Source organism: Tripterygium wilfordii, chromosome 7 (genome assembly GCF_013401445.1).
Source record: "Tripterygium wilfordii isolate XIE 37 chromosome 7, ASM1340144v1, whole genome shotgun sequence".
NCBI classification, from domain to species: domain Eukaryota; kingdom Viridiplantae; phylum Streptophyta; class Magnoliopsida; order Celastrales; family Celastraceae; genus Tripterygium; species Tripterygium wilfordii.
This window is the reverse complement of record NC_052238.1, coordinates 326651-354349: the sequence shown is the minus strand read 5'-3', so window position 1 is coordinate 354349 and position 27699 is coordinate 326651. Positions and strand designations below refer to the sequence as shown.

At 38.1% G+C, this 27699-nt stretch overlaps 4 protein-coding genes and 2 non-coding genes across 11 annotated transcripts; 5 read left to right on the top strand and 1 right to left on the bottom strand.

The window, feature by feature from the left end:
• Positions 1-1004: 1004 nt before the first annotated feature.
• Positions 1005-8222, top strand: LOC120002350. The gene is made up of 10 exons (XM_038851075.1): positions 1005-1191; positions 1667-3904; positions 4027-4156; positions 4275-4360; positions 5153-5397; positions 5934-6020; positions 6145-6244; positions 6656-7023; positions 7685-7736; positions 7856-8222. Exons 1-10 carry the CDS (start codon positions 1096-1098, stop codon positions 8057-8059), a joined length of 3606 nt encoding a protein of 1201 aa, XP_038707003.1. The 5' UTR covers positions 1005-1095; the 3' UTR covers positions 8060-8222.
• A 527-nt stretch (positions 8223-8749) lies between these two features.
• Positions 8750-12467, top strand: LOC120002351 (protein PMR5-like). 2 transcript variants are annotated; one of them, XM_038851076.1, is made up of 6 exons: positions 8750-9133; positions 9414-10224; positions 10330-10501; positions 10965-11143; positions 11240-11398; positions 11926-12467. In XM_038851076.1, exons 2-6 carry the CDS (start codon positions 9791-9793, stop codon positions 12260-12262), a joined length of 1281 nt encoding a protein of 426 aa, XP_038707004.1. In that variant the 5' UTR covers positions 8750-9133; positions 9414-9790; the 3' UTR covers positions 12263-12467. The 2 variants fall into 2 exon arrangements, with proteins under 2 accessions (XP_038707004.1, XP_038707005.1); XM_038851077.1 differs by having other exon boundaries at positions 8750-10224; positions 11946-12467.
• A 363-nt stretch (positions 12468-12830) lies between these two features.
• Positions 12831-16540, bottom strand: LOC120002842 (asparagine synthetase [glutamine-hydrolyzing] 1-like). Its single transcript, XM_038851685.1, has 13 exons — positions 16275-16540; positions 15790-15928; positions 15475-15570; positions 15195-15336; positions 14911-15101; positions 14666-14827; positions 14494-14574; positions 14193-14414; positions 13964-14098; positions 13791-13871; positions 13616-13702; positions 13423-13530; positions 12831-13327 (listed from the first exon to the last, which is right to left on the bottom strand). The coding sequence occupies exons 1-13, from the start codon at positions 16352-16354 to the stop codon at positions 13082-13084; spliced, it is 1770 nt and encodes a 589-aa protein (XP_038707613.1). The 5' UTR covers positions 16355-16540; the 3' UTR covers positions 12831-13081.
• Positions 16541-21679: 5139 nt separating this feature from the next.
• Positions 21680-27043, top strand: LOC120002385 (ran-binding protein 1 homolog a-like). Of its 5 annotated transcripts, none has more exons than XM_038851133.1 (6): positions 21681-21837; positions 22300-22415; positions 23962-24127; positions 24223-24374; positions 24461-24586; positions 26370-27043. In XM_038851133.1, exons 3-6 carry the CDS (start codon positions 23979-23981, stop codon positions 26606-26608), a joined length of 666 nt encoding a protein of 221 aa, XP_038707061.1. In that variant the 5' UTR covers positions 21681-21837; positions 22300-22415; positions 23962-23978; the 3' UTR covers positions 26609-27043. The 5 variants fall into 5 exon arrangements, with proteins under 5 accessions (XP_038707060.1, XP_038707061.1, XP_038707059.1 ...); XM_038851131.1 differs by having other exon boundaries at positions 23903-24127; XM_038851132.1 differs by having other exon boundaries at positions 21680-22415; positions 23903-24127.
• Positions 22099-22183, top strand: LOC120003155. The gene has a single exon (XR_005469287.1). It is a non-coding gene; the product is annotated as a small nucleolar RNA SNORD25 (small nucleolar RNA).
• Positions 22248-22390, top strand: LOC120003189. The gene has a single exon (XR_005469309.1). It is a non-coding gene; the product is annotated as a small nucleolar RNA snoR136 (small nucleolar RNA).
• Positions 27044-27699: the final 656 nt, after the last annotated feature.

Here is a 27699-nt window from a genome sequence, read left to right as displayed (position 1 = left end):
AGAAGAAGTGGGCAGGCAAGTAGAGAGAATATTTATTGAGTACCAGAATGCCCAACTAGTTACTTCCCCCAACCCCCGGTCGACCACACCTACCCCAACAAGGTGGAGTCCTCCTCCGCGTTCCTTGGTGAAGATCAATTTCAATGCAGCGTTAAAGGATGGTAAGGTGGGATTAGGCATGATTGTTAGAGATGAAAGGGGTGATCATGTGGCTTCTCGAATGGTTTTCATATATGCTCACGTTTCCCCTCTGTTTATGGAAAGTTTGGCAGTCCAGGAAGCCTTGAAGTTTGCCATTAAGTCTTAAGCTCTAATCTTTTGTACTGGAAGGGGACTCTCTACTGGTCATTTCTGCTCTAACAACTGCAGTAGTTGATCTTTTCGAGAGTGGATTGTGCATCAAAAAAGCTAAAGACCCGCTAAATCTTTTCTCGGACGTAGCTTGTAGTCATGTTAAACGCACAGCAAATAGTGTTGCTGATACTTTGACCAAGAAAGCCTTAAATAGTCGTGAAAATAGTGTTTGGATTGGGAATATCCTAGGGTTTCTTATTCATATAATTGCTGGAGACTCTCCCTATTTGTTTCTTAATGAAATGTGTTCTTTTCAAAAAAAAAAAAAAAAACTCTTTTAATTATAAATTGTTAATAATTATTTGTTTTTTTTTTTACATATTCCAAACCCTCTAGGAATAGAAATAGCGAAAATCGTAATAAATTTGAAATTTAGGGAAATTCAGCGCCAAACGTAACTGCTAATATACAATAGATGGAAACAAATTCTCATAATTTAATTCCGTCGGTAGGGTTTCCGAAATTCACTCCTATTGGGATTGGGATTCTCTTCTCTAAGATACCTATAAAAAAAAAAAAACCCCTGACAATGCCACCATTAGGTTAACATCTCTCTTTTTTTTTTTTTGTGATATAATCTAAAACCGTTGTTCTTGTTTCATTGGGATTTGGCGGAGGGGCCCATGCCGTATAAAATAATGGATGACTTGATGGCCAAGTATTTTCAATTTTGACTACCTAGGCTAGAACGAGACTCCGAAGAAACGCAAGAGTCCTACTTGAGTTCTCCGTTAATAAGCCATGTCGACTGCTTCTGAAAGTTCTGGCAGATGGAGGAAGAGAAAGCGCAAAACAATGGGCTGCAGAGGAAAGCTCTCTGTTCACGACCCCGTGGAGGTAATGACCTAATGCGGGTTTGTTTTTGTTTTTGTTTTCGTTTTCACTTTCTCTATCTTTTTTCGTTAATTATAGTTTCTTTTAATCTTCTTCGATTTTTTTTCTCGATATTTCAAGATTTAGGTTTTCTGGCTCAAATTTTAGGTTTTCGATTTATTTTTTTTTGGTTTGATCAGGAGCTACATTGTCGGTTTTTCTTCTTTTTTTTTCCCTATTTATTTTAGGTTTTTGGACTGCTTTTCTCATTGTTGTTCTCCTTGCATGGCTAATTTTTGTTCTTATTGGTTTTTCTGCAACGATAATTGGTATCCTTTTATTGGCCAAGACGCATTGCTCTGTGGGTTTTGTTCAAAATTAGTAATTATTATTTTTGAATTAGTTAGTTGTCGAGTTATACTACGCTATAGGATATCAAGTTCAGTGATGTCATGGGAAATTCAAATGATTTTGTGTTAAAATAAGTGCTCTTGTGTAGGTGAGGAGTGTAGAAGACGGGTTCCTGGGTTCATGGCACTCTGGAATTCTCATTGCATGTGGTAGACAAAATAGCAGTGTCAAATACGACGATATTTTAGCAGATGATGGTATCACTCAATTAGTTGAACTTCTGCCAGGCGTTGATTGTGAGGCCAAACTGAAGAAGGGTACTTGTCGTGGACGCATAAGGCCATTGCCGCCTCTGCTTAGGGTAGTGAAATCAGGACTCCCTTATGGACTGTGTGTAGATGTTCGTTATCTGGATGCTTGGTGGGAAGGTGTTATATTTGACCACGAAGATGGTTCAAAGGAGAGGAGGATTTTTTTTCCAGACTTGGGTGATGAATTGAAGGCTGACATTGATGATTTACGGATTACCCAAGATTGGGATGAGGATTCTGGGAATTGGCGGCAACGTGGGACCTGGTTGTTTCTTGAGTTGATCAAGAAATATGAGCAGGATCAGTTTCTTCCTGTTTCTGCAAAACAGATTTGGTATGACTTTCGAGAAAAAGAGGGCTTTGAGAAGATTAAGGAGTGGGCTTCTACTGCGGAGAGATCTTTATGGGAAGAGTTGCTTTTGGAGGTTTATAATGATAACCTTGAGATTGCTGTGAGCCATTTCTTCCGTGACTCAGGCCTTGAAGGAGGCAAGGAGCAAGAAGCCCCCTTGCAGTTGGAGTATTCTAAATCAACTGTAGAACCTAACTTTAGTCCTGTGCTGGATTTGACTGACTCTCTGCATTTGGTACCAGTCAAGACTCTTGAGAGTCCCATGAACATCAACTTGAGGACACTGGGTGACAAACCTAGCATTTTACCTCTTGATTTATCAGTATCACCCTCTTCTGCAGATGATTCTGAAGCAGTTCTTAGTTCCGAATCCAGTGAGATAAATGGGAAGTATACAGTTTCAAAGAACAGAAGAAGTCAAAAATGGCAATCTGCTAACCTTGAAATAGTTCATGACGCAGAGTTCTGTCCAGATGCCATGGCCCAATATGTACGCATGGGAAACAAACGTGGTCATCCAACTTTATGGGAGAAGATCAGGAAACATCTTAAATATCTTGGATGGAATATTGAGTACAAGAGAGATTACAGAAACAATAGCAGACTGTGTTACACCTCTCCTCTTGGGAAGGCCTACTATTCCCTTCGTCAGATTTGCCTTGAATTAAGTGAATCTACTACAGAGACTCTTTCTCCAGCCTTCCAACGTGGCCAGAGAAGTTTGCCTACTCTCCCTGATGATTATATCTGTTCACTTATTACTCAGCCAGAGCCAGCACAGAATCAGGATCAAACCTCTGGCACTAAACTGATTGTTTCTTCTCATTCGGATGGGCTTCTTGTTGAAGCTGAATGTTGCCCTCAAGCTGTTATAGACTGGTATGAGTGTGGGCAAAGGAATGACGACAAGGACAAGATAAGTACAGAAGAGAAAAGGAATATGATATTAAAAGCAAGGAAGCATCTCTCTGCCCTAGGATGGAGATTTCAGTACAAAAACAAGAAAATGAAACGTGAGCTGAATTATATATCGCCTAGCGGAAAAACATATAATTCACTCCGAGTTGCCTGCAAAGACTGTATAAATGGGCAAGTCACCAAATGCAATGCGTATACTGATAAACAAGCCGAAAGACTGCCACGGGCGCAAAATTCTAGACTCCCAAAGCTGAGAAGGGAAGAAATATCTGGAGCTTCATCAGGAGGAAGAGATAAAATGAAAGGTAGTCATCCAACCCGAATACTAAGATCAAGCAAAAGAGTTCAGCAGGCTCTCAATCCAAGTTCTTCCTATCATGGTGCTCGGACAGTACTGTCTTGGTTGATAGACCATAATGTGGTGCTGCCAAGAACAAAAGTATATTACCGTGGCAGAAAGGACCAACGCCCAATGAAAGTGGGACGAATAACTAGAAATGGGATCAAGTGTAATTGTTGCATGAAGGTATATACTCTTAGTGGCTTTGAAGCTCATGCGGGCAGCAGTCGTCATAAACCATCTGCCTGTATCTTTTTGGAAGATGGCAGGTCTCTACTAGATTGCCAGTTGCAAATAAAAAATGGTAATAAGATGAAAAAAACTGCAGATCCATGTCAGGGGTTGGAGGACAGTTTCCATCAAGGCGAGAATGACCATATATGTTCTGTTTGTCACTATGGTGGTGATCTGATTCTATGTGATCGGTGTCCATCCTCGTTCCATAAGGGTTGTCTTGGTTTGAAGGTATTTTGACATTTCGATGCTGATTATGAATTGATGTTTGTTTATTGTCAAGATTATGATTGGCATTTTTGGGTTATTATGTTGAACTTTTTTTTTTTCGTTTTCTTCTGTTCACTTCATAGGTTGTTCCAGGTGGTGATTGGTTTTGCCCATCCTGCTGCTGTAGAATATGCGGGCTAAGTAAATTCAAGGAGGACGCTGAGCATTCTATGTGTAGTAAAGTAATTAGTTGCACTCAATGTGAGCGTAAATGTAAGTTAGTTTGTCTCTGTTTGAAGTTTTTTATCAGTTGTCCCCGAAGGGATTACTGCTTGAAGTTTTGGCACAGATCTTTAGTGTTTCTGACATACTCTGTGTCTGCTATATGCAGATCATGTTGGGTGCGTTGAAAACAGAGGCAATATGTCTGAGCGCTATCTTGAAACAAGCTGGTTTTGCAGCATAAAATGTGAAGAGGTACGTCCAACTCACCTTCATTGTTTATTTTCAATTCATTTCGAAGGGATTTATTTGTTGATAAGTATTGTTTTTATCATTTATTTGTGTCAGAGATTGAATGCATGTCGTAGCAATGCGATGCGAATTTTCCGTTGGATGTGTAGCCACACGAGGGAAGATAGAATAAATGCTATTTTGGCTTTTTTTTTCCTCACTTATGTGAAAGAAGAGTGCAGTCCTGGTGTTTCTATAAAAAGTGAAGGCACAAGCATTGAAATTTGAAGTTGCTTTATGCATTCATACTTGCAATGTCATCAATAAAAGCCTCAAAAATCCTGGTGTTCTGCTATTCTAAATATTATTTTTAGACTACAAATTTAGCATGTTTGTCCCTGATGAGAATGATTAAATAATAAGAGAAAGCTGTTCTTTTGCTAAAAAAATTTATTATATGCTCTCGTTTCACAATCTCATCAAATTCTTCCTCCATACTTGCTAGATAAAGCATGGCATTCCTAATATCTACATGGCAAAGTTTGATTGTTTTAGGAAAATTCCACTTACCTTCAGAAGTGGATACTTGTGTATGACTTGCAGAAAACAAAGCTTTTAAACAGATTTAATACTGCATATTGTTTCGTGCAGTTGCTTCAACTTGTAATTAATTAATTTCTTTTAAAATTAGTCTAATCATTGACAGTTGTTAGGGTACTCAATTCGTTAATGCAATAGCTTGTATCTAAGTTCTATATTGAATGAACATAAATTTGGTTTATATGTTGCTTACGTATGATTTTGTTATTATTACAGATATCCTTGGGCCTTTACAAGCTTCTGGGAAGGCCAATTCCAGTTGGCGTGAACAACCTTACTTGGACAATATTAAAGTTTATGCGATCTGGTGTTGATGGACCCGATGCTTCCGATTGTGATGAAATGATCGAGAACTACAGCAAACTCAATGTTGCTCTTGGTGTGATGCATGAGTGCTTCGAGACTGTTAAAGAGCCATACACTGGGAGAGATCTTGTTGAAGATGTTATTTTCAGTAGATGGTGAGAACATCCTTGTTTAACTTATCTTCACAAATCACAACTTCATCACATATTATTAGTGGTTTGTAATCTTGTGTAATGGAATGTAGTTCAAAGAATTTGCAAAATTTGCCTTGTGAACTATGGGCCTTCCTACTTCATCATTTATTTTTGTTAATGTTATCTAAAGTAAACACATCGTCAATCTCATTTATGAGAGCAATAATGTGTTCTGATTTTTAGAATTATTGCTATAAACATTTAACCTTTCGGAAACCAAAATGAAGTTTTTAGAAAATTAATTATGTTGAAATTCAAATCGCTGCACTTGGTTTGCTCCCGGGATGTCCACTTTTATTACCTCCTTTTAAAGGGAAATGATGTTTTTGCCTTCAGAAGTTCATATCAACTTGCTTAATGTGGATGAATGTGGGGTTTTCTATTCTCTTATGGGAATCCTAAATTTCTAATGCGTATGTTATTATTCTTATCCGAATGAGGAGTTGACACCTGCTGATTTCTGAAATCTATCTTTGCTGAAATCTGTAACTTTGCAGGTCAGAGCTTAACCGTCTGAATTTCCGAGGGTTCTACACTGTACTTTTAGAGAGGAATGATGAATTGATTACTGCAGCAACAGTTAGGTGAGCATCATAGAAGTTTCTCCCATTTAGTACAAAGACAATCTATCGAATAATCTTTTGTTAAGATGTTATTGTTCATGCTTTGACAAACTAGGCGATCTGAATTTTATTTTTCCTGTTCAAGGGTGCACGGAGCGAAGGTAGCAGAAGTGCCTCTTGTCGGCACCAGGTTCCAATATCGTCGACTTGGAATGTGTCGCATATTGATGAACGAGCTTGAAAAGGTAATGGACTGTGTATCTTTTTGCATGCTTGTAAGTTTTCTTTTGTTTGCTTTTCATATTTGGGGTTGGGGACTAAAATAAGTACCATTGAAAGGTTTACTGGTTTGAGCATTTACGTTGTTAAAATGTGACTGTTACGTCAAATTATTTGTGTCATTGCCAAGTGTGCTCCTGCATCTGCGTCATTTATCATTTGTTTGATTCAAACTTCTGCACTCCCAGGATCTGTATTGTGCTTCTTTTTTTTGTAACTCTCACACTTGTGATTTCAGTCAATAAACGTCCTCTTTCGGAAGGTGGATCGGATTATAAATAGAATGGTGGTTTTCATGTATGATAGTTTTCTCGGTTATGCAGGAAAGGTCTAATTCTTTTATTTTCTGCTTACTATCACACTTTTGTTCCTCTCAGATGCTCATGAAGTTAGGAGTAGAGAGGCTCGTTTTGCCTGCTGTTCCTAGTGTGCTGAACACATGGACTACTAAATTTAGGTTCTCAAAGATGATGAATTCTGAGAGATTACAGTTTGTAGATTACACTTTTCTGGACTTCCAGGAGACAGTCATGTGCCAGAAGCATCTAGTAAATATCCCTTCGGTAGATTCAAGGCAATCCATGGTTCACAATCATTGCGATTTTGCAGCATCCCAACCTTCGCTTTGCAACAATGAATGTGGGCAGCGTGATAATATTGATTTTGATGGGTCCAGTTCCACTTCCGATGTCCTCCAAGCAGAACAAATTGATGAAAGTGGAATTGTGGACCAAGGACTGAAGGGGTATGTCCCATTGCTTACTTTCTTTAAATAGAAAAGTGAAAGACAAAATCCAAAAGAAAAATGTCTGAAACCACAATATGGAAGTCTCAAGATTTTCACTGTGTGGAAAATCAATCTCATAGGACTTGGTGGCATAAATTAATGCATGTAATCATGATTAATTGAATTCAAAGGTTTGTAGAACAATCACACTAAACTTTGATAGCTACATGATAGATAACAATCATTTTCAAAGTTTTTCATAATTTAGAAAGATTATTATGGAGATGTAGATGATTAATAAACCTGACTACATTTTAATTGGAATGTTTACCTGCCTTCCTTGCTCTGCCTGATGTAAAAGTGGTGCATAGTGCTTTTCACTATAGACTCTAACAACTGAGCATTGACATTTCTTTAAGTTATCGCTTGAATGCTCTCAAAAGGGTGCTTTTTTATGTTTACGGTCTTTGTTGAAGTCATGGGGGAATGCATCCCTTCCAAGGCAGTCTATATTCTCCTTGCGAATGTTGCCTCCGTTTTAAAGATGAGCTTCTCATGTATGATAAATTTTTTTTTCCCCTTATACATGATCATAATTCAGCATAATATTGATTTTCTTTTGTGAATTAATGTACTAGGAACAGTTGGTCCTTTTACTGACCGTTGTGATTTATGCCAGTTCTGTTGCAGCCAATAGCAGTTGGGTTGGTGAGGACCAATTGGTTGTTATGGTATATCAAAATTTTCCATTGCATCATTTCATATGTGAAATTCTTCCCTACACTTTCACGTGGAAGAATTTCTATGTACATTCTAACATGTGCCTTGTTCGGTCTGTTTCATATTGCAGGTGAAGCAACCATCTCATCTCGAATGTGAACCATTCCCTGCCAAGTTTGGTCTTGAATGCTTGGTTGAGGATACAACCTCGAAAAAGAAGGAATTTAGTGATCCTATTTGTGGTTCAACAAGATTTGAAAAGGAAAGATTGGATGGTGCTAAAGGCAACTTACTATGCTACAAGCGAAGAAAGATATTAAATGGTTCAAGCTGAGTTTCCTCTAACTTGCACAGGCTTTGTTATTAAGTTACTAACCCTTATTCTGGACTTCAGGGAGATGCAACTAATTATTTTTGCAGATTAAATCAGCATGGTGTCTCAAAATTTTCTCTATAAGCTCTATGAGTTTCTCTTTTGTACAGAGGAAGAATATGGGTGGGGTGATAGGATTGTCCCACATCGAAAGATATGGGAGCTAAGATGTTGTTTATAGGGGGAGGTATGGATCTCTCTTAGTACCCAAGGTTTTCTAGTATGGGCTGGGAGGCCTTGGGTACAGCCGGCCCATATGGGTGGGTGTCGGTTGGGCCTTGGGTGCTGAGCGTGTATGGGCACGACTCTATCAATGGTATCGAAGCATGATCCTGTTGTGCCTTCAACTTGGGACCGTGCCTGCGGAGTGGCCGGTCATGGTGCTCGACCAACGGGGGTGCGCCTGCCAGAGTGGCCGGCCATGGTGCTCGACCAACGTGGGCGTTGGTCTTGAAGGGGAGGGTATTGATAGGATTGTCCCACATCGAAAGATATGGGAGCTAAGATGTTTATAGGGGGAGGTATGGGCCTCCCTTAGTACCCAATGTTTTCTAGTATGGGCTGGGAGGCCTTGGGTACAGTCGGCCCATATGGGTGGGTGTCGGTTGGGCCTTAGGTGCAGCGTGTATGGGCACGACTCTATCACGGGGTCTCAAAATCTGATGTGTTTATGCTATGCATATAGATCATTCCTCAGAATTGAAGCTTCATTCACGAAATCTGGGAATAAACTTAGTAGAGCCAGATACAAGCAGAAGGCTAATGTTTTGAACCACCACGGTCCGTCACGCTCTGAGGTAATGGTTAAGGTCCCCCACCCCCCAGCCGGACACCCAAAAGGATAAGAAAGAAATAATTTTTCCTGTTCTTGTTGTGACGCCAAGATTGGTCCATCTGTTGTTAGCTCTCCTTTGTTTTTTAGGGTCTCCTTAAGGTTTGAGATTGTGTTGATGGTTTCTTAAGAATGTCACTTCTTCTGACAGCAAGTGGTGACAATTGGTGCAGCATGATATGGTAGCACTTGGTGGAAATCTGGTAAGGAATTCTTTAGTTTAGCAAACTATAGCCACTGGTACATAGATGATTGACTAAAATAATTGTTGTTTCTCTTGGTTCTTACATTGCTTTCATGGCATGGATGATTGAGTTCTCTCTTGATGGTTGTCCGTATCTATTGTTGTAGAGGATCGTGATTCTGTTTGCAAAAAATTTTAAACAGAAATGAGATACTACGATGTTCTTAAATCTTAACAGTGTCATGTCTGGTCAGTATTGGAGAATTTTGAAAATTTACTTCACTTTTGGGACTGTGCAGAGTGATGGATTGGAGGACGATTGGCTGTGGGACTATGTACATTATAAAATGCATGTAAAAGTCCCGCTCCCAAACTCTTTCCCCACCCCATATTTTGTTTAGATATCAGACACTCAAGGATGCCATGCCATCTAAAGATAATTTTCACGCATTGGAAGTCGTGCATAACGTTAGTAAATTAGAATCAAAAGATCATTTCTAACCAAGTATATGCTCATTTTCATTTTATTTCATAAGCTTCAAGTCAAGGGCAGCCTTATAAAATTAGGGAACCCTAACCTTCAAAATTAAGATACATAGGAAAAAAGCTCACAAAGAGCATCGTTTTATAAAAGAAGTAGTAAAAAACTAGTGACCCTTCTCGGGGACATCTTCACATGCCTACGAAAAAACCAAACCCCAAAACAAACAAAAACCCTCTCCCTCTCTCTCAGTCCGTGCTTTTTAATTTTCCAATCTTCATGAGGAGTTGCAGCAGTTCATCAATGGCGGCTTCATCTGGGTTTCGTAGCTTCTTGTTAAGCATTATCTGCTCTATCTTGCTACAAACCCAGATGGCCTCTTCAGCTCTTCTACTGAGCTTGAAAAACCACCATAGCCACAACCACCACAAAACCCGGCCGATGTTCCAGACCAACCGTAGCTCCTGTTCTCTTTTTACCGGAACTTGGGTTCGTGACGATTCGTATCCTCTGTACCAGTACTCGGACTGTCAGATCATCTCCCCGGAATTCAATTGCCAGATGTACGGACGACCCGATTCGGGTTACCTCCGGTACCGATGGGCTCCTCTGAACTGCGAGATGCCGAGGTATTACTGCTAAGCATGTTTAACTCCGAATGAGAATATTGGATGTCAGGTTTAATAGTATATGACTTGCTCTGACTACTTTGATTAGCATTTTCGTGGTTGTAGGTTCAATGGCCATGAGTTTTTGGAGAGAATGAGAGGGAAAACTGTGATGTTCGTTGGCGACTCTCTCGGTCGGGACCAATGGGAGTCGTTCATTTGTTTGATTTCAACGACGGCGCCGTCGACTTCGACGCAGTTGAGCAGGGGAGAACCTCTCTCAACCTTTAAGTTCTTGGTCAGTTCATTTTTGTCTCTCTGCTTTTAGATTATAGCTTTCCGACTCCGAATCTGAAACTTTTAGAGGCGGCGTTTGGTTTCAAGCGTCTTTTCTGTTCTTCATTGTCCGAAAACAAATTTCCCTCTCCGATGCTTTACTTTTTCCCGAATCTAATCTTCAGTCACAACAACAGAAGCAAAAAAGAATTTCACTTCTTTCCTGGGAAAATTTATCTTAGTTGCTGTAAAACAATGCCGGAAAATAATTGACGATCTTCAACCAATCACCGACGGCTCAATGAAAATATATGTGAAAGGGCAGAAAAAGTTTGTTGGATTCATCAGCAGAGATGTTATTCTTGGCTGGACCCAACCCAAGTGGGCGCTTTTCCAGTTGATTACAACTGTTTTGGCCCACAAAAGGCTGTAAGTCTCTGGCTGCTACTGTGAAGGTCAATGAATTCTTTTGCTTTTGGGTTCAGGATTATGGAGTGACTGTATCATATTACAAAGCACCGTATTTGGTGGACATAGATGTGGAGGGAGGAAAGAGAGTTCTAAAGCTGGAGGACATATCACAGAATGGCAACGCTTGGAGAGGAGTCGACCTCCTTTCCTTTAACACCGGTCATTGGTGGAACCACAAAGGATCTTCCCAAGGGTAAATAAGTCACAATATTCCTACCTTATTTAAGACTCTGTTTGCTTGAAAGTGCAATTATTATGAGTGTGATCCTGGTAACAATAAAATGGGCAGGTGGGAATACATGGAATCAGGAGGGACATATTACCAGGACATGGATCGACTGGTTGCAATGGAGAAAGGACTGAGGACATGGGCCAATTGGGTTGATTCCAACGTTGACAGCACCAGAACCAAAGTTTTCTTCCTCTCCATCTCTCCTACACATAACAAGTACGTCTCTCTTCTCTCCCTAGACGTGCGTGCGCACACACACACAACAATATAGGTAGGGGTGACAAAAAAAAAAAGGTTTCGGGTTAGATAGCATCACGTGTTTATGAAATATTCATATGCTTGGATTCTAATTTGATCAAACCCGGATTGGTTTAAATCCGAACAAGTAAATCAAATGATAATCTAATATGAGTTAGGGTCCGGATAAGTAAATCGAAAAAGATTTCTATATTTGGATCCGAACACGGTTTAAACTGAACCTAAATTTTGTGTTTAGGCCGAATTTTGAACATATAACTTGTCTCTGAATTTGATTTAATCCGGATCAGACAAAATTCGGTCATCCCAACCGAACATGGTTTTACCACCCTTAAATATGGGCTGCATTATTGGTCCACTAGATTGACGGCTCCAAGCACTAAAAATTCTGTCCAATGTGGCCTCGTTTAGAAGGTTCTGTGGGCCCATTGTTGGCTCCTTCTGATTTCAAATTTAGTCCTGAATTCTTAAAATTATTTTACCAGTCCAAGCGAGTGGAGTGCAGGGCCAACAACGATTACTTCAGCGAAGAATTGCTATGGAGAGACCTCACCAATGAGCGGAACGACATACCCAGGAGAGTACATAGAGCAGACGAGGGTGGTGGATGCAGTGCTTAGGGACATGACAGTTCCTACTTATCTGTTAGACATTACAATGCTTTCTGCGGTAAGAAAAGATGGGCATCCCTCAATATACAGTGGCGATTTGAGCCCCCAACAGAGAGCTAACCCTGGCAGATACGCTGATTGCGTCCACTGGTGCCTCCCTGGATTGCCTGATACTTGGAATCAACTCTTCTACGCTGCTTTGTTTTTCTAACTTTAAAAGCTCATTATTCCCCATTTTTTGAGGTACTAACTATCAAGATTTACTAATTTTGCTCGTAGTAGTCTATTTGTTCTCTCGTAAATCAACTCAACTTGTTTACCAAGAGAAATGAGATATGTATTTCTTTGGTCGGATATTGTTTTACTTGGAAAATTGGTGTAATTTTGAGTTTTTGACTGGTAAGCATATCCTAAGAGATCTTGGAGAGTTCACTTTATATTGGCCCACTACATGCTCTGCTTGGTAGTGAATCTGCAAGGATTGCCGGTCGAAGCCCAGAATAAATTAAGTTAGAATGAAGGCCCATCAATCCTCAAAAGCAGATTTGATGGGCTATTTTGCCATGACCAAGATGGGCATTGTAGGCTTGTAGCTGTTCGGGTAGGTTTTTAGAGCACTTGCAAATTGAAACTAAGAAGAAGACCCCATCTGCATGGAGAGGATATAAAATTGATGGGCTTTGTTGCCATGACCAAGATGGGCATTGTAGCTGTTCGGGTGGGTTTTTAGAGCACTTGCAAATTGAAACTAAGAAGACCCCATCTGCATGGAGAGGATATAAAACAACTACATAATATTTGATAAACACACTTCAAAACATTGAATTGAAAGAAGGATACAAGGCAATGAAAACCTCAGGATTTTCAAGCCAGACTGCCCGAGCATATAGGATATTTCTAATTAAGCTCTCACACCTTTACTACATACATAATTTTATACAACTAACTGGGCATCTAAACCTTATGGAGGATGCCAAGGATATATTCTACCCTGAAAATCATTGAACACCCTCTCCACTAGCAACCGTCGTCAGCTTTGGATTGCAACACCAGGGGCACTCAACTCCACCATACGATGGAAGTTGTCGGTCATATTGGCTGGCATGATCCCTGCTGCTGGTGCAGTGGAATTTGGAGCATATGCAGAAAGGTGGACACCAAGAGCAGCCCTGCCAGAAGGATCAAGATTATTCGACCACGCAGCATCCCACTCAACGGCTTTGGCAGTACTACAAGCAATACTAGCTCCTCCAGGAACAGTTAGCCTAGCCGAGTTCTGCAGAACCATACAATACAATACAGGAATCTCAGACTTTTCCCTCTACAACATGAACTCACTGATAATCAGTGCGATTGGGTTGGGTGGATTACCTGGGGGAAGAACCTCTCAAAAATCATTCTATAGTAGTAGGCTTCTTTTGTAGTCGGAGTGTTATGTGGGAAGATGTGCTCAGCATTTTGTATCATCTTGTCTGTTACCTGAAGTTAAAGATTATGAACAAACAGTCAATTTGTTGACTCTGATTTGGTTTAAATTATTGATAAAAACTGTGATGATATCTACATTTTCAGCAGCATGAACTTTCAGCCCATCAATCCAACTATAGCCAACACCATCACTAAATTGTTCTTTTTGCCTATACAGAATATGCTGCAGGGAATCAAAAGAGACATTTTAGTTTAAGAGGGAATTAAGTTTCACACGTTGAAATAGAAGGAAATGGTCAGTTAAACCAGACCTTAGGCAGATAGGGACGCTCCTCATCATCAAATGCGCTCCGGAGAACCCATTTCTCAATGCGTCCTTGTTCATGCTTAATCTAAAATTCAATGCGAGCCACAAAACCTTGTTCAGTATTAAAATTGCAAGTAAAGTATCAGACTATTTGAAATGAAGAGTTTATTCACATACCATCTTCCACTCAGGATCAATAGCCATTGCAACATCAATGAATTCTTTATCTAAGAAAGGTGCTCGGGCTTCCAACCCCCATGCAGAAGTTGCTTTGTTAGCTCTCAAACAATCATACTGGTGAAGGGCCTTGATCTTCATAATTGAAACAGGACCAAAGGAAATCAATTTCGACCTATACCTTCTAATACAGTTCAAGATAGAAACAATATGCTATGACAATAAGTACCTTGCGACAGGTTTCATGGTGAAATTCCTCCTTGTTAGGTGCCTTGTGGAAGTATAAATATCCACCAAAAATCTCATCAGACCCTTCACCAGAGATGACCATCTTTACCCCAAGTGACTTGATCTTCCGAGAAATGAGAAACATAGGTGTGCTTGCTCTTATAGTTGTAACATCATAGGTTTCAATATGGTATATAACATCTTCAATGGCATCGATACCATCCTGTCACATCACATGCACATAATTAAACCCATATATTATCACCATTAGCTGAGATTAAGAAAACATCAAGTTCTGATACCTGAACAGTAAAATGGAACTCATGGTGGACAGTCCCCAAGTAATCTGCAACTTCCTTTGCAGCTTTCAGATCTGGGGAACCCTGGATGGAAGAAGAGGAACCCGTGTAAATAATTTAGTACAATTACAATACAAGGTGAACCTAAGATGACCAATATAAATTCGAAACTCACCTCCAGTCCAATACAGAAGGAATGGAGCTGTGCACCCCATTGCTTGGCAGCCTTCGTGCCTGCCAAGTAACGAGCCGTGATGCTAGCAACTAAGGATGAATCCAGGCCTCCGGATAACAGAACCCCAAAAGGCACATCAGTCATGAGCCTTTTGACTACAGCCTGCATATGTTTGTAATCAACACATAAGCACTTGCAAAAAAAGTTGAAATTTCATTTGAAAAGGATGAAATCAGATTATTTACACTTTCAAATGCATGTCTTAGAACAAGAGGATCATAAGGAGTTGATGGTATGGCCTCGGAGAACCAGGGGGGATTATACCATTGCCTCATTCCACCTGTTTTGCTCGAATACAAGTGACCGGGTGGAAAGCACTCGAAATGTTCACAATCATCGTGCAAACCTTTCAGTTCAGATGAAATCCAAATGGATCCTATAATTGAACAATAAGCCAAATTAATCCATCAAAATAACTCTACAAAAAAGGCTATTGTGGCTAAGAATTGGACATCTAAAGATATTATACCATCAAGCCCCCATCCAATATAGAGAGAAGTGACGCCCATGGCATCACGGGCAACAATGAAGCTGTTGTCTCTGATATCCAATAGCACAAAGGAGAAAATCCCATCCAACATGCCCACAAAGTTCTCCCCATATTCCTCGTACTATTAAAGAAAATTGCACAATATTGTTACAAATGTTAGGATATGTCCAATCACATATCAAAACCCTTCATCCATTAAACAGCGACAAAAGAATTATGGCACACAAATTATTCCAAGAAGACCCACAATAATACTCACCAGATGGGCAATAACATCACAATCGCTGCCTGTTTGGAACTTGTGATTCTTCAAGCCTGCCCTCAGTGCTTCATGATTGTAAATCTCTCCATTCACCTAATTTCCAAGACATGCGATTTTCTTCGTCAATGCATAATAAACTTTAATTTTAGAAAAAAAATAATTAAAGTTTGTTTTCCCCCACATAGTTTAATGCCGCAATAAGCTCAAAAACTGATGCATCAAAATTGAAACAGTTTCAGGTGCATTTTCACAAGCAAGTAATAAGCATAAAAAAGCAATAACCAAGGGAGAAAAAAAATTGGTTTTCCCTACCGTGACAACGATGGATTTGTCTTCATTGAAGAGAGGTTGATCACCAGAAGCAGGATCAAGAATTGCCAGCCGTTGATGAGCCAAATAAGAGTCCCCATGTTGGTAGATCCCACTCCAGTCAGGCCCACGATGCTTCAATCTATTTCCACAAAAGTTTTCATTTCAATCATGTTAATGGTGTCGCTCAAATTGGGTCCCGCATCCACATCTATTCGGTCAAGATATAACCATTGAACTTTTAAGACTCTTACGAGCTAGGCAATATGCCCAACCAGCGATCGGCCGTCACCAACATATGACCTTCAAATGTCTACAATGTCTTCTGGTGCTGTTGTTTATAAAAGCTGCTCATAATACACACAGCACCAGTACATACGCACATATAATAATTAACAATATGTGTAAATATACATATACATATACATATATATATCAATGTAATGTGGATGTGATGATATTTAAAAATAAAAGAGGCAGAGAATTGCCTGCGACAGAGCTCAAGCACACGAACCCTTTTGGCCTGAGAGTCGTCAGAGCAACCCAGAACGGCAAGAATCCCACACATTTTCGTGGATTTTCACGATCACAATATATAATCAAAGGAATTTTTTTTAAAAAAAAGTCCCAACAAAAACACCTTAACGAGAAGGAGGAGATATTGGTTCAAATTAGGGTAAGATAAAACGAACTGTCAGAAGGCAAGCAGTGTAACCAGGAGAGAACACCACGTATAACTTCTTTATATGTTGAATGCGTTCAGGGTTACTTATATAAATCAAACGCATCGAGAGCACGTATTTATAGGCGCCGAAGCCCAACGACGCCGTTTTCAGCCTCGTATCCCTGCTCTTGTTTCCTCTATTGGGGTAGTGATTACCGTCCACCGGCTAATCCAGGAAACCCGCGGGGCCAAACAAGGTGCCCTTCTGTCTGCTCGCCACGTGACAGCATGTGGTTGGAAATTGAGAGATTTTTAGGAGAGTGCTGAGCCAGCAGTAATAATTTCATATTTTTCAAATTGCAAAAATTCCAAGTACGTGTGATTTTCTCATTACTGCCTACGTGTCGGTTGTTACGATGCTTCGACTCGAAACCGATAAAAATGCTGACTTGTATTGAAACCTTTTTGTGTGAAATTAATCAATTATTGTCGTCATCGTGACCACTTAGGCGTGGCCCTTGGCCATTTCTACCGAATTAATGTAAGTTCAATATCGCAATTGCAACAACCTCTTCTATAGCTCAAAAGGACAATACATGTGTAATATGGTGAAAGTTAATGGCAGTACTGACTTTTGGTTAAATTGATGGGTTGGGGTTAACACTTAACAAGCTAATTAATTAATTAATGTTGCTTCGCAGCATAATCAACTAACACCAAACCTTCACTGGACTAATCAATCAGAGAAAGCTCATGGTTGGATACGATCAATTATTTTACAGTATTAATCCCACATAACTTGCACCATATATTGATTGGGGCCAGTATATTCGATATTTAATTTATTTTCCAAACTTGCTACTCTTTTTTTTTTCTTTTGCAAGCTTTCAAACTTGCTACTTAATTTGATTAAAAAAACAGCAAAAAGATATGCTTTAAGTGATTCGAATATACGGTTGTTGTCCCTTAGGCTTTGGGGGATATCCGGAAGCTAATCATACATTAATTAACTTGCACTTTATGATACATGCGTTTGTCAAATATGAAGATAATGGAGAATACATTGTTTTTAGGTAATCGACATAAGTTATATCTGATGATAAAGCAAGTTTGATCAAAATCCAAGGCATGACTACAAAAATATTACTCTCAATGAAAATTAAACTTAATATATTCTGAATCCATATATATAATTTGGTCACAGAAAAATCTACGACCAAACTATCACTCAAAGCATAAAAATCGAAACCAGAAAACATACCGACTACCTAAGAAAATGTCGATTAATCAAGACACGACACTCGAATGTTGGGGCTATCATTACATACATGCTATACCGACTACCTAAGACCAATTTTCTGAACCAACTGATTCTTGTCGAATATTGGAGTTTAATCCAAGTTAAGATAAAAATGTAACACACATTATTGGTCCTGATCATATGACTTTAAAAAGTCAGGCTCTTTGGTCAAACTATTGTGCCCTTATTTCTATTGTCATTATTTTTAAGTTCAAGAACAGAAGCACGTAATGATACCAAACATTTAACTTAAAATAATACTTTCGAGCAATGCAAAACACACGTTTGCTTCTGAATTAACAACATTACATGTTTTATAATTAATAAAATTTTAACAAAATAAGTCTTATTATGGATATGGTGGATCTCGAAAAGAAATAATAGAGTATTGCAGAAAGTTATTTTTTCCCCTTTATGCCCATCTTATCACTTATCTTTGTCTGAAACAGGTACAATTGAATAATTATTTGACAGATGGCACGTACATATATATGGTTGTATTATTGTATATGCACCAGCTGTGTCAGTCTTATCTGCTGTGAATAAAATTTGGGTAAGCATGACAGCAAAGAAACTCAAATTTAGGACCAATTATTACACGAAAACATGTATTATTCTCGTTCAGTTTTTCTCTAGTCACAAAAAATCAAACGTATAAACCAACAGAGCAAGATGTGATCGACAGTTTTTTCAGTGAATCCTCGCCGTCCACGTGCTGCAAGAAAATAATTGTTACCAATCACCATGCTTATCTTTTCTTTGCAAATATGTTAAATTCATGGATAAGACTCTCCGTGAATTTTTCCCTTTAGTAAAAAATCGTTTTGATAAGTCTAATAGTAGTATAGTGCTGAAATTGATATTGCATAGTAATTGTACGGGTAATTATATACCACATGACTTCAGTAGTCTCGTGGGATTTAATGCCTAGCTAGTCTTGTATTTTCCACTCCCACACTCTCCTCATATAACCAAGCTCGATCGTTATGATCAATGGCTCACCTCTCCTTCTCATTGACTTGGTCATCGTCCGCAACGTGACAAAAAAAGGGGCCAGTTTTGAATTAATCAAGCACTCATCATGTGATGAGGAGATGGTGGATTTGAAGTCTAGTTTATAAGAGAGGACAAACCTCTTATTGTCAATCTAAATTTTCAATAGAGAGTTAAGCCCAAACTTGTGATGCTAGACTTGAGCCCCCATCCCGTGTGACGGGTATTCATCATCATGTCACGACTTTTGAGATGGTTGAACTTGAATAATCATTAGGACTGTTTAAAAAAAAGTCAAAATTGAAACTGATCAAAACCGGATTGATTGATCAAAAAAGTTACACATTTCTCTATTAAAAACCAAACCGAACAGAAAAAACCGATAAAAAATCGAAAAAAAAAAATCCGACAAACCGATCTTTTGGTTTGTTAAATTTATGTCAAAAAACCAACCAAATCGACCGTTTAAAACCCCTAATAATCACTATCCAAATGAACTCCACAAGCGAATTAATAAATACGGAATTTAATTTAATTTTGGTAAATCTATTATCCTCACGACAGACATTATTGGTTGACTTAGAGCATGCGAGCTCCAATAGAATCAATCCCTCACAATTGTAACTAGTTGGAGCCTCACCCACCACTGGAGTGCGTCGACATGGCGAACTTGCGTTTTTAACCGATCTGAAGCGACGGCGGAGTGATGGAGGATTGGAGGGATCACTCCAACGATCCATCGCATTTTTCTTATTAATTAGTATTGTGACTACTTCTTGCATGTGATTATATTTAATATAATTAATTAATCACCTAGGGTGAGATTTGAATAATTGTTCGAATCTACTTGGTTGAAAATCGAGGGCAAATAGCTAAAAAAAAAAAAGGAAAAAATTTCTTTTCCTCTCCGGTTGGTAAATAATTGGCAATGTCATTGTTGATGACATCTTCACATTGTATACAATACTTTGGTAGCTCAATATCGAATCTTGTTGACTTAAGCAAATACGAACTTTCACTCAATATACTTGGCTTGGGCTTCGAGTCACCACACAGGTTTGAGGATGGTGAAACATTGACAATCCATCCACTAAAGAATCACCACTAGTGTCAATGTGTCATTTGTCTTTATCTTTTGCTTCCGAATTTCAATATCAACTATAAAGTCTACATATGCGGTCTATTTTTAATACTATTTTTCACGGTGGACGATGTCTCGGACAACGAGAGAGCAACTAAAACAGTCAGTGGCCCTAAATTTGCTTAATGTCTCTTCACGGGCCTAAATATTCCGTATAGTACCTCAAAATGGGCCTAACTCGTGATTTCCGAAGCCGAGACCCTGTAAAAAAAATCACTCGCAGTCGCATTGTACCAAACAACTAAGGTTTGTTTAGTATCACTTTTGTTTCTTGTTTTTGTTTTAATTTTTAAAAAATAAAAAATAAAAACAAAAAATATTGTTTGTTTGTATTTTCTGTTTTGGTTTTTATGAAAACAAAAAACAGGTTTTCAAAATTTTTGAAAACAAGAAAAAAAAGGTTTTTAAAAGTTTTAAAAACAGAACTAGTTACACTTATTATAGATTACACTTTCTTTAAGATTTCAGATTGTAAATTGCATAGAGATATGAAGACAATGATCAAATATACTTTGAGTTATTGTTTTATTTCTTATCTTTTTTTCTTTCTGCTGATGTTTTCAATGGTGAAACACGACAAAGACTATAGTTATAAAAAATATAGTGGTGTGGATATATTCCATTATTATGAAAATAAAAGCATAAACATACTTTTTTTTTTCTTCAGTTTTATGCTTTCAGTTTTTGTTTTCAATTTTTATTTTCAGTTTTAAGTGTTCAACCAAACAAGTTTCAATTTAATGTTTTCATTTTATGTTTTATGTTTTTTATTTTTGTTTTCAAAATTTTTAGAAGTGATATCAAACACAACCTAAATAATTAACTAAGAGTTAGACAGAACAAACAGGCCGAGCAAGGACGGACAAACTGGGCTATAATGAGCTTCGTCTTGGACCTACAAATGAATTGCAATAGCCAATTGGCCCAATAAGTCTATAATCACTATTGGGCCTAAAAGAGGCTGATAGTCCAGGTTGTAAGGTTAGCCCAAACCACTGTGGTTTGACGAGAAAAGAGATGGCAACGGGTCGGGTACCATTCCAATTAGGAAATACCAAAACCGTTTCCATTTAAGATACTCTAACCAAAACCGTTCCAAAGCCATTTAAAAAACCATTTAAATTTTCAAACCCAGAACCGTTTCATAACCTTTTACTATCGGGTACCCGTTTACCATTTAACTTTTAATATTTTTATTTTTTTCTTTTGATGATTATATTAATATAAATTAATATTGAGTATGGTTTATATTAATTATTATTGTATAATTCAAATTAGTCTAATTTATAGTTTTATTAGTATGCTTCTATAAATATATATATTTTAATATGCTTTATCATGTTATTATTTAGTATTCTAGTAGTATACCTTTATAGATGATTTATAATATCATTATTATAATGAATCTTTTTATTAAACGGTTCGGGTACCCTAAATCCGGCATCAAAAACCAAACCCGGCTCTAAACCATAACGGGTTTGAAAACCAAAATCAAAACCTATAGGATCGGTTTTCGGGTTTTAAATGGATCGGGTACCCTGTGGATAGTGTTCGGATCGATTTTTTTTGCCATCCCTGGCCCATTTTTGGGATAAAATCCTAGCCTCCTAGGTACCCTTGATACGAAGTTGAGGTATCAACGGCCCGGTTTTAGGATACTTTTGAGTGATTTCGGAAACAGTGAAATAAGGGAATACTAAAAACTGTCCAATCTCAGCCGCTTATAACAGGACCGCGCATATCAATCGTCACACTGTCGGACTTGTTTTTTTATTATAAATTGAGTCAATCTGTTCACTTGACTTTCCCAAAACCCTAGTTTCAGTACTTCTCAGACCCTCCGATGTAGCTCTCGCCGCTTCAGACGCAGATCTAGGTTGGCAGGCAAATCTCGGCGTTGCTCAAAGTTCTGGCGTTCAGATCTCCTTCGCCGGGCTTTGAATTACACTTGAGGTTTGTGAATTCTTATTTATGCTCGCAGAAAATGCGGTCGAATTGTGTAGGCTTCGCAATCTGGTCAGTGGGGACTTCCGTTCCCAATTGACTCGTTCCCTTGAAGCAATACTGATTGTGTTGTTCCATTTCATATTTTCATCACTCCCTGAGCTTCTAATTACTCGTAGCTGCGGGAGAACACTGGGGCAACAGTATTTAGTACTGTTTTTCTAGTAAGATGTTATTGAATGAAAAATTGGTTATATTCGCAGTCTATTGATGAACGATGATGAGCCTAACAGACCTGTAATGATTTGCGGAAATGATCGCAACTCATTAAGAACATCTAAGGGACTGAGTTTTGTTCATCATACTGCTACGAAATTGATTTTGCTGAATTATTGTTGTCTAATTTTGATGTTATTTACTTGGCTTCCATCCTACGGTTCATTAGCTTTGCACTCTGTTCATATGTGCTAGTTAATATAAAATGTGAAGCCTACAATTTCTGCTCCCCTCGCTATCCGGTGCGGTTGCTAGTGTTGCATTTGGACGTTGGGGATCTATATTTCATCAGTCAAATGGTCGTCTGATTTGACTACAATAATTTTAAATATTGCTAAATGTTGTGTAGTGTAGCAGTGAGCGCGTTTATGTTCCGCCTGATTCTACATATTATTGGTAAGCAGACTTGTTTCACTAGTTTAATGTTCATGGATTTGTATTTTGTAACGTGTTTCTCACCATCCAATACTGTAATATCATGATGTTGGAGTTGTTAATCTAGAAATTCCTTTCTAAATTTTCATTGAAATGATGATATTTGAGCCTTACACTTCAATTATGTAGAAATATACATTCATTTAGCTTCTTTCCTTCATACGTTATGAATATGACTGTTAGTGCCTGCAATTATTGTTCTTCAAAGTACATTCACTTTAAATTGTGCAGCCATATCAATTCTTTTTTTCTCCTGTAATTTAAAATTTGATTATTTGAAGAAAATATAAATATTAAATGCATAGTATTTCATTTAATTTTCCTTTAGGTTAGCGATTGACTTTTATGGCACTTTTAATAAAAGGGCGAGTACTTTTATGGCACTTGGAATATTTTGGTTTTGTTCATGTGTTTTTGCATTTTCTGCTGAGGTAGTTGTGTTAGGTTCTCAAGAAGACATGGAATTTGAGAATTTTGCAATCAGTGCATAATTATTTTCTTTGTTTTCCTCGTTCAGTCATTCTTGAGTATGTTGCTTTTCTTATTCTTGATCATAGCATGGTGGTTCTGTCATCACATGGAACAATGAATTTCTTAATTTCATGATGAAAGGCTAGGGATGGTATTTTGATTGTTTTAAAGCTGAGGATAAATAATAAGTTTCTTGTTGCTTAAACAAAAATGAATCCAGTGTTAACCGATTGTTTCGTGAAACACACTTTTTTGTCAATGTTCAGTAACGAGTGGTTATGCAAGTACTTAAAAAATAGAAGTTGTGGAATTAGTATAATAAAAATAAGCGGCTCAATTAAAATTATTTCGACTAACAACCATCATTGGCTTATTTGTAAAACGTTAATTGAAAATTTATTCCATAATTTAATATAGGACACTGGGAGGAGAAATTTTCTGGTTTCTTTTTAAAAAGAAAGAGCGTTTTAAGTTGATAAATGGAGATGGAAATGTTAATATCGCTAGGTTATTGGATAAATATTTGAAATTATGCAAGAGTCTAAATCACATGATGAAATTTTGTGTCTAGGACTCAAAGGTGTTTCCCTATGATGGAACCCAAAAGAAAGATGATAAAAAAATAAAAGTAAAGGCTAGTTATTTCTGTTTTCGTTCAGGAATTTAGACTCAAACCCAAAAAAGAAAGATAATATAATAATAAAAAGGAAAGCAAAGATTATATATTTCCGTTCTCGTTCAGGGATTTAGCCTCCGGTTAGCCACGAAATCTTTTATGATTATTTTATTAAAAAATGAAAATAAGAAGGCCATTTAAGTTGTATGTAAACCTCACGCCACGCTCTGAAAACACCAGTATATGTATAACACCGCCTTTGGCCCTGTAACGTAGCCTCGGATCCCAATAACCGTCCTGTTGATAAGCACAAATCTCTCTGTAACTTGAATTAGCGGCAGCGACTGTAGCGATGGCAAGCACAGAGCCCGATCACAGAGAAGAGGAGGATGCCCCTGCCGCCGAGGATGAAGACACGGGAGCACAGATTGCCCCGATTGTCAAGCTCGACGAGGTCGCCGTTAGCACTGGCGAGGAGGATGAAGATCCTATTCTCGATATGTATTGCCTGGTTACTTCTGTATTTTTTTATTTTGAAATTTCGTTAATCTATTGGTAACTTAGGATTTTATTTATACTCTGGTTTGATTTTGCAGCAAAGCAAAGTTATATAGATTTGATAAGGATGGGAACCAGTGGAAGGAGAGAGGCGCTGGCACTGTTAAGTTCTTGAAACACAAGGAGACCGGAAAGGTCCGCCTCGTTATGCGCCAATCCAAGACTCTCAAGATCTGTGCCAATCATCTCGGTCCGTTACTTCTCGTCTCACTTATAATCGATATACTTTCTGCTTTATTATTCTTTCAGTCTAGTTAATGGCTTTTGGTTTTGTAGTTTTGCCTAACATGACCGTGCAAGAACACGCTGGTAACGAGAAGTCGTGTGTTTGGCATGCAACTGATTTCGCCGAAGGTGAATTGAAGAAAGAGCTATTCTGCATCCGATTCGGATCTATTGAGAGTGAGTATACGTTTACCTTTTTGTCGCCTTTTCATGTGTTGCTGTGATAGTAATGATGTTCAAGTGGTTGAATGATAATTGCTTGTCCTGATAAGGTTGTTTATCAGTTTATCAAGTGGTTGAATGATATTTGCTTGTCCTGACAAGGTTTTATATCAGTTGATCTAGGTTATCGTTAATATGCATATGCCTGGTAGTGGTGTTTCCTTTTGTGCACTCCATTTTAGTCTGACACTTTAATTTTGTTGTTCTTATCCTCTTATATGTGTGCGTGTGTTGTTTTGTATTCTGATCATTTTCTGTTTGCATGATTTTGATGTTCATTCTGTTCTACGCAGTATTTACTGAATAGCTAACAAGGTCTTGCGATTGTCTTGATTATTTAATTAATTGGTAGGTCAGCATCTATACTAATATAGTAGTTGTTATTGCTTAGATCAGTGATATGAGTCCTGACTCCTGACACATGGTGAATTACTGAACTCATCATTTCTGGATTTATTTTTTTTTCCTTGAAAATCTTGAAGAGTTATTGAGTACCCCAGTTACTCATGAAATTGTTGTGGTAACCTGGTGTGAACAAACCTTTGGAAAATAATGAAGATTTGTATCCAGGTCTCAGTTTTGAGTGTAACCTTCTCATTTATCTTGTTTTAGGTTAGGTGGTTTTGCACTGATGTTCTCACAAGAGGAAAAATGTTTTGCACTAATGTAGGGCTGCAGTCATGGACATGGTAAGATGTACACTTGATAATCACATTTTAAGTTTTAATGAGAAGACAATCGACAAATAAGTGATTACAGAGGTTAGTTGTCTACTGAAAATGGAACATAAGTATGTCCTTTGGCATATAAAGGAAGAAAGAGGAGCATATTTTTACAAGATTGTTCGATGATGGAATATATTATGTTAATTTGTCTTTCACGGAAATGTGAAAACCTTTTTTTTTTGCTTGTGCTGTATTAATCGATGTGAGACTGATTATAATATGATCATAAATGAAGGACTTTAAGCATTTTTAGTCCCCATCATTTGTATATTTCTATATGGTTCATGTATGGACTACTACAATTTAAATATATTGCTTATGGATTATATTTTACAGTCTTGAAAAGCATATGTTTGTTGGTATTTTATGAATTTAATTGATGAGTGGATATTTTTTGATATCAAAGTTCTCAAAACCTTGATTGCTAATTCAGATAACACGTAAATCTTACTGATGTGAGCACAACTCTAGTGGGCCAGTTTTGTTATTAAAAATTGGGGTCTGTTTTTCGTTGAATGTGGAAGATTTAGCTTTGTTTCTGTTGATGAAAAGGAAAATGTTATTGTGGAAAATAAATCAACTTCAGAACCTTGGGAATATGAAGTGAACCTTTTGGTAACCTATATTTTTAGTTTTCTTGGAAATGTTGCTTTAAATAGTATCTGATCGGTATTTAATCTATCTTTAGTGGAAGAACTAGGTGAGATTTTTGGATATGATGGTGGATATCTTTTATGTTAGGGTTAGCCATGATCTGAAGTTGGTTAAGGTAATAAAATCTAGGCTTTGGAGCTTGAGTATTATCACAATGATAGATGAACACTTGATGTTGTACTATTTTGTGAAAGGACTTGTTTCTGATGATGTGAATGCTTTTGGCTTTTATGTCAATTTGCATCTCTGATTGGATGTATTTGAAGTTGTTAATACTTTCCACTTTTTTTTGGGGTGGTATTTTCTGAACGCTGAAGCGTTTTTCTCTTATATGGAATGTTGATACTTGGTTTCATTAGATTGCAAAACATTTATGGGAACATTTGAAGAGGTTGCTGAGTCACAGAAAAAGAATGAGGAAAATAAGGATGCTACTGCTACTGCTGGGCTCTTGGAAAAGTTGAGTGTTGAAGAAAAGAGAAATGAGGTAAAAAAGGGCAAGGAGGCAACTGCTGCTGATAGTGAGGAGAAGGAAACTAAGTGTGTTGCACCTAAGGATGACAGTGATGCCGAGACTAAGCCAGAGAAGAAAGACTAGCCTGCGACTTGAGACGATTATTGGCAATGTGGCAAAGTCAGACAAGTTCCTCGCCCATTTTTTCATGCCTTTACTCAAGCGAATCTTTGGGCTGGGATAGTATTGGTCTATGTATCCTTAAGTTTGAGTCTCTTCTAAACATTTTATTAATCTTTGGTTGCGTTTTCAAGTGGAGGGTTGTGATTTTATGGTTTGGGTACTTTTGAGAGTTCATTTAGGCCTCGCACAAAAAATTTATAATTGCGTTGTAAGGTGTGGTCATATTGGGCGGCATGTTAAAGTGGGAGAGAAGTCCTGGCTTTATGGAGTCTCGTGAATTTGTACTGTATGTTATGTTGACCAGAAGTTTGCTTGCGGGCCTGCGGCCACTTAAGATTATTGATGAGATTAAAGAGGCGTTTGCTAGAGGCAAGCCTGAAATATCTTTAGGACGCAGTTCCTAGGCTTGATAATGGGCGTAGATCATATTAATGGGCTCTCTCTTTTGGTTGGGCTTTGTAGATTACTTGGGGGCGTAACCATGTAAATTGGGTTTGGCCCAGACTGGGTCCATTGTTTTTGGGCTTCTTAATTTTATTTGGGCTAGTTATTTTAATGGGTTACGGCCCATTCTTGTTGGGCTTACTAGATCATGGGTGCCGGCCCAGATTAGGCCCATAGTTTTTGCGTTTCTTATTCTATTTGGGCCTATTCCAAGTATGTCTTTTCTTCCCAAAGGAGGGCCCATTCTTGTTGGGCATAATTAGTATTGACGGTCGCGGCCCATTTGCGGGACCATTCTTGTTGGGTTTCGGCCCTGATCGGGCTCTTTATTTTTGGGCCTAATCCATAAGATTGCGGCCCATTTGCAGGCCCATTCTTGTTTTGCTTATTAGTTTAAGTAATTGGTTTTGGCCTAGATTGGGCCCATTATAGTTGCGCTTCTTATTTTATTTGGGCCTAATGCAAATATATACTTTTTGGGCCTATTCTCTTTGGGCTTAATCCACATAGAAGGTTGTTACCCATTTTTGGGCCTGCTCTTGTTGGGCCTTTATTAGTTCAAGTCCGTCCTCATCCATATGGATGGTGTTACGGCCTATTTCTTGTTG

Bases quoted from the DNA above. Each gene is read 5' to 3' on its own strand.
- LOC120002350 (XM_038851075.1), top strand. From the start codon at position 1,096: ATGTCGACTGCTTCTGAAAGTTCTGGCAGATGGAGGAAGAGAAAGCGC. The intron at 3,905-4,026 runs GTATTTTGACAT...TTCACTTCATAG, and splicing joins AGGGTTGTCTTGGTTTGAAG to GTTGTTCCAGGTGGTGATTG. The intron at 5,398-5,933 runs GTGAGAACATCC...GTAACTTTGCAG, and splicing joins GATGTTATTTTCAGTAGATG to GTCAGAGCTTAACCGTCTGA.
- LOC120002351 (XM_038851076.1), top strand. From the start codon at position 9,791: ATGCCTACGAAAAAACCAAACCCCAAAACAAACAAAAACCCTCTCCCT. The intron at 11,144-11,239 runs GTAAATAAGTCA...TAAAATGGGCAG, and splicing joins CACAAAGGATCTTCCCAAGG to GTGGGAATACATGGAATCAG. The intron at 11,399-11,925 runs GTACGTCTCTCT...TTATTTTACCAG, and splicing joins ATCTCTCCTACACATAACAA to TCCAAGCGAGTGGAGTGCAG.
- LOC120002842 (XM_038851685.1), bottom strand. From the start codon at position 16,354: ATGTGTGGGATTCTTGCCGTTCTGGGTTGCTCTGACGACTCTCAGGCC. The intron at 14,415-14,493 runs GTATCAGAACTT...GTGATGTGACAG, and splicing joins AGTTCCATTTTACTGTTCAG to GATGGTATCGATGCCATTGA. The intron at 13,703-13,790 runs GTCTGGTTTAAC...GATTCCCTGCAG, and splicing joins AGCGTCCCTATCTGCCTAAG to CATATTCTGTATAGGCAAAA.
- LOC120002385 (XM_038851132.1), top strand. From the start codon at position 23,979: ATGGCAAGCACAGAGCCCGATCACAGAGAAGAGGAGGATGCCCCTGCC. The intron at 24,128-24,222 runs GTATTGCCTGGT...TTGATTTTGCAG, and splicing joins GAAGATCCTATTCTCGATAT to CAAAGCAAAGTTATATAGAT. The intron at 24,587-26,369 runs GTGAGTATACGT...TGGTTTCATTAG, and splicing joins CCGATTCGGATCTATTGAGA to ATTGCAAAACATTTATGGGA.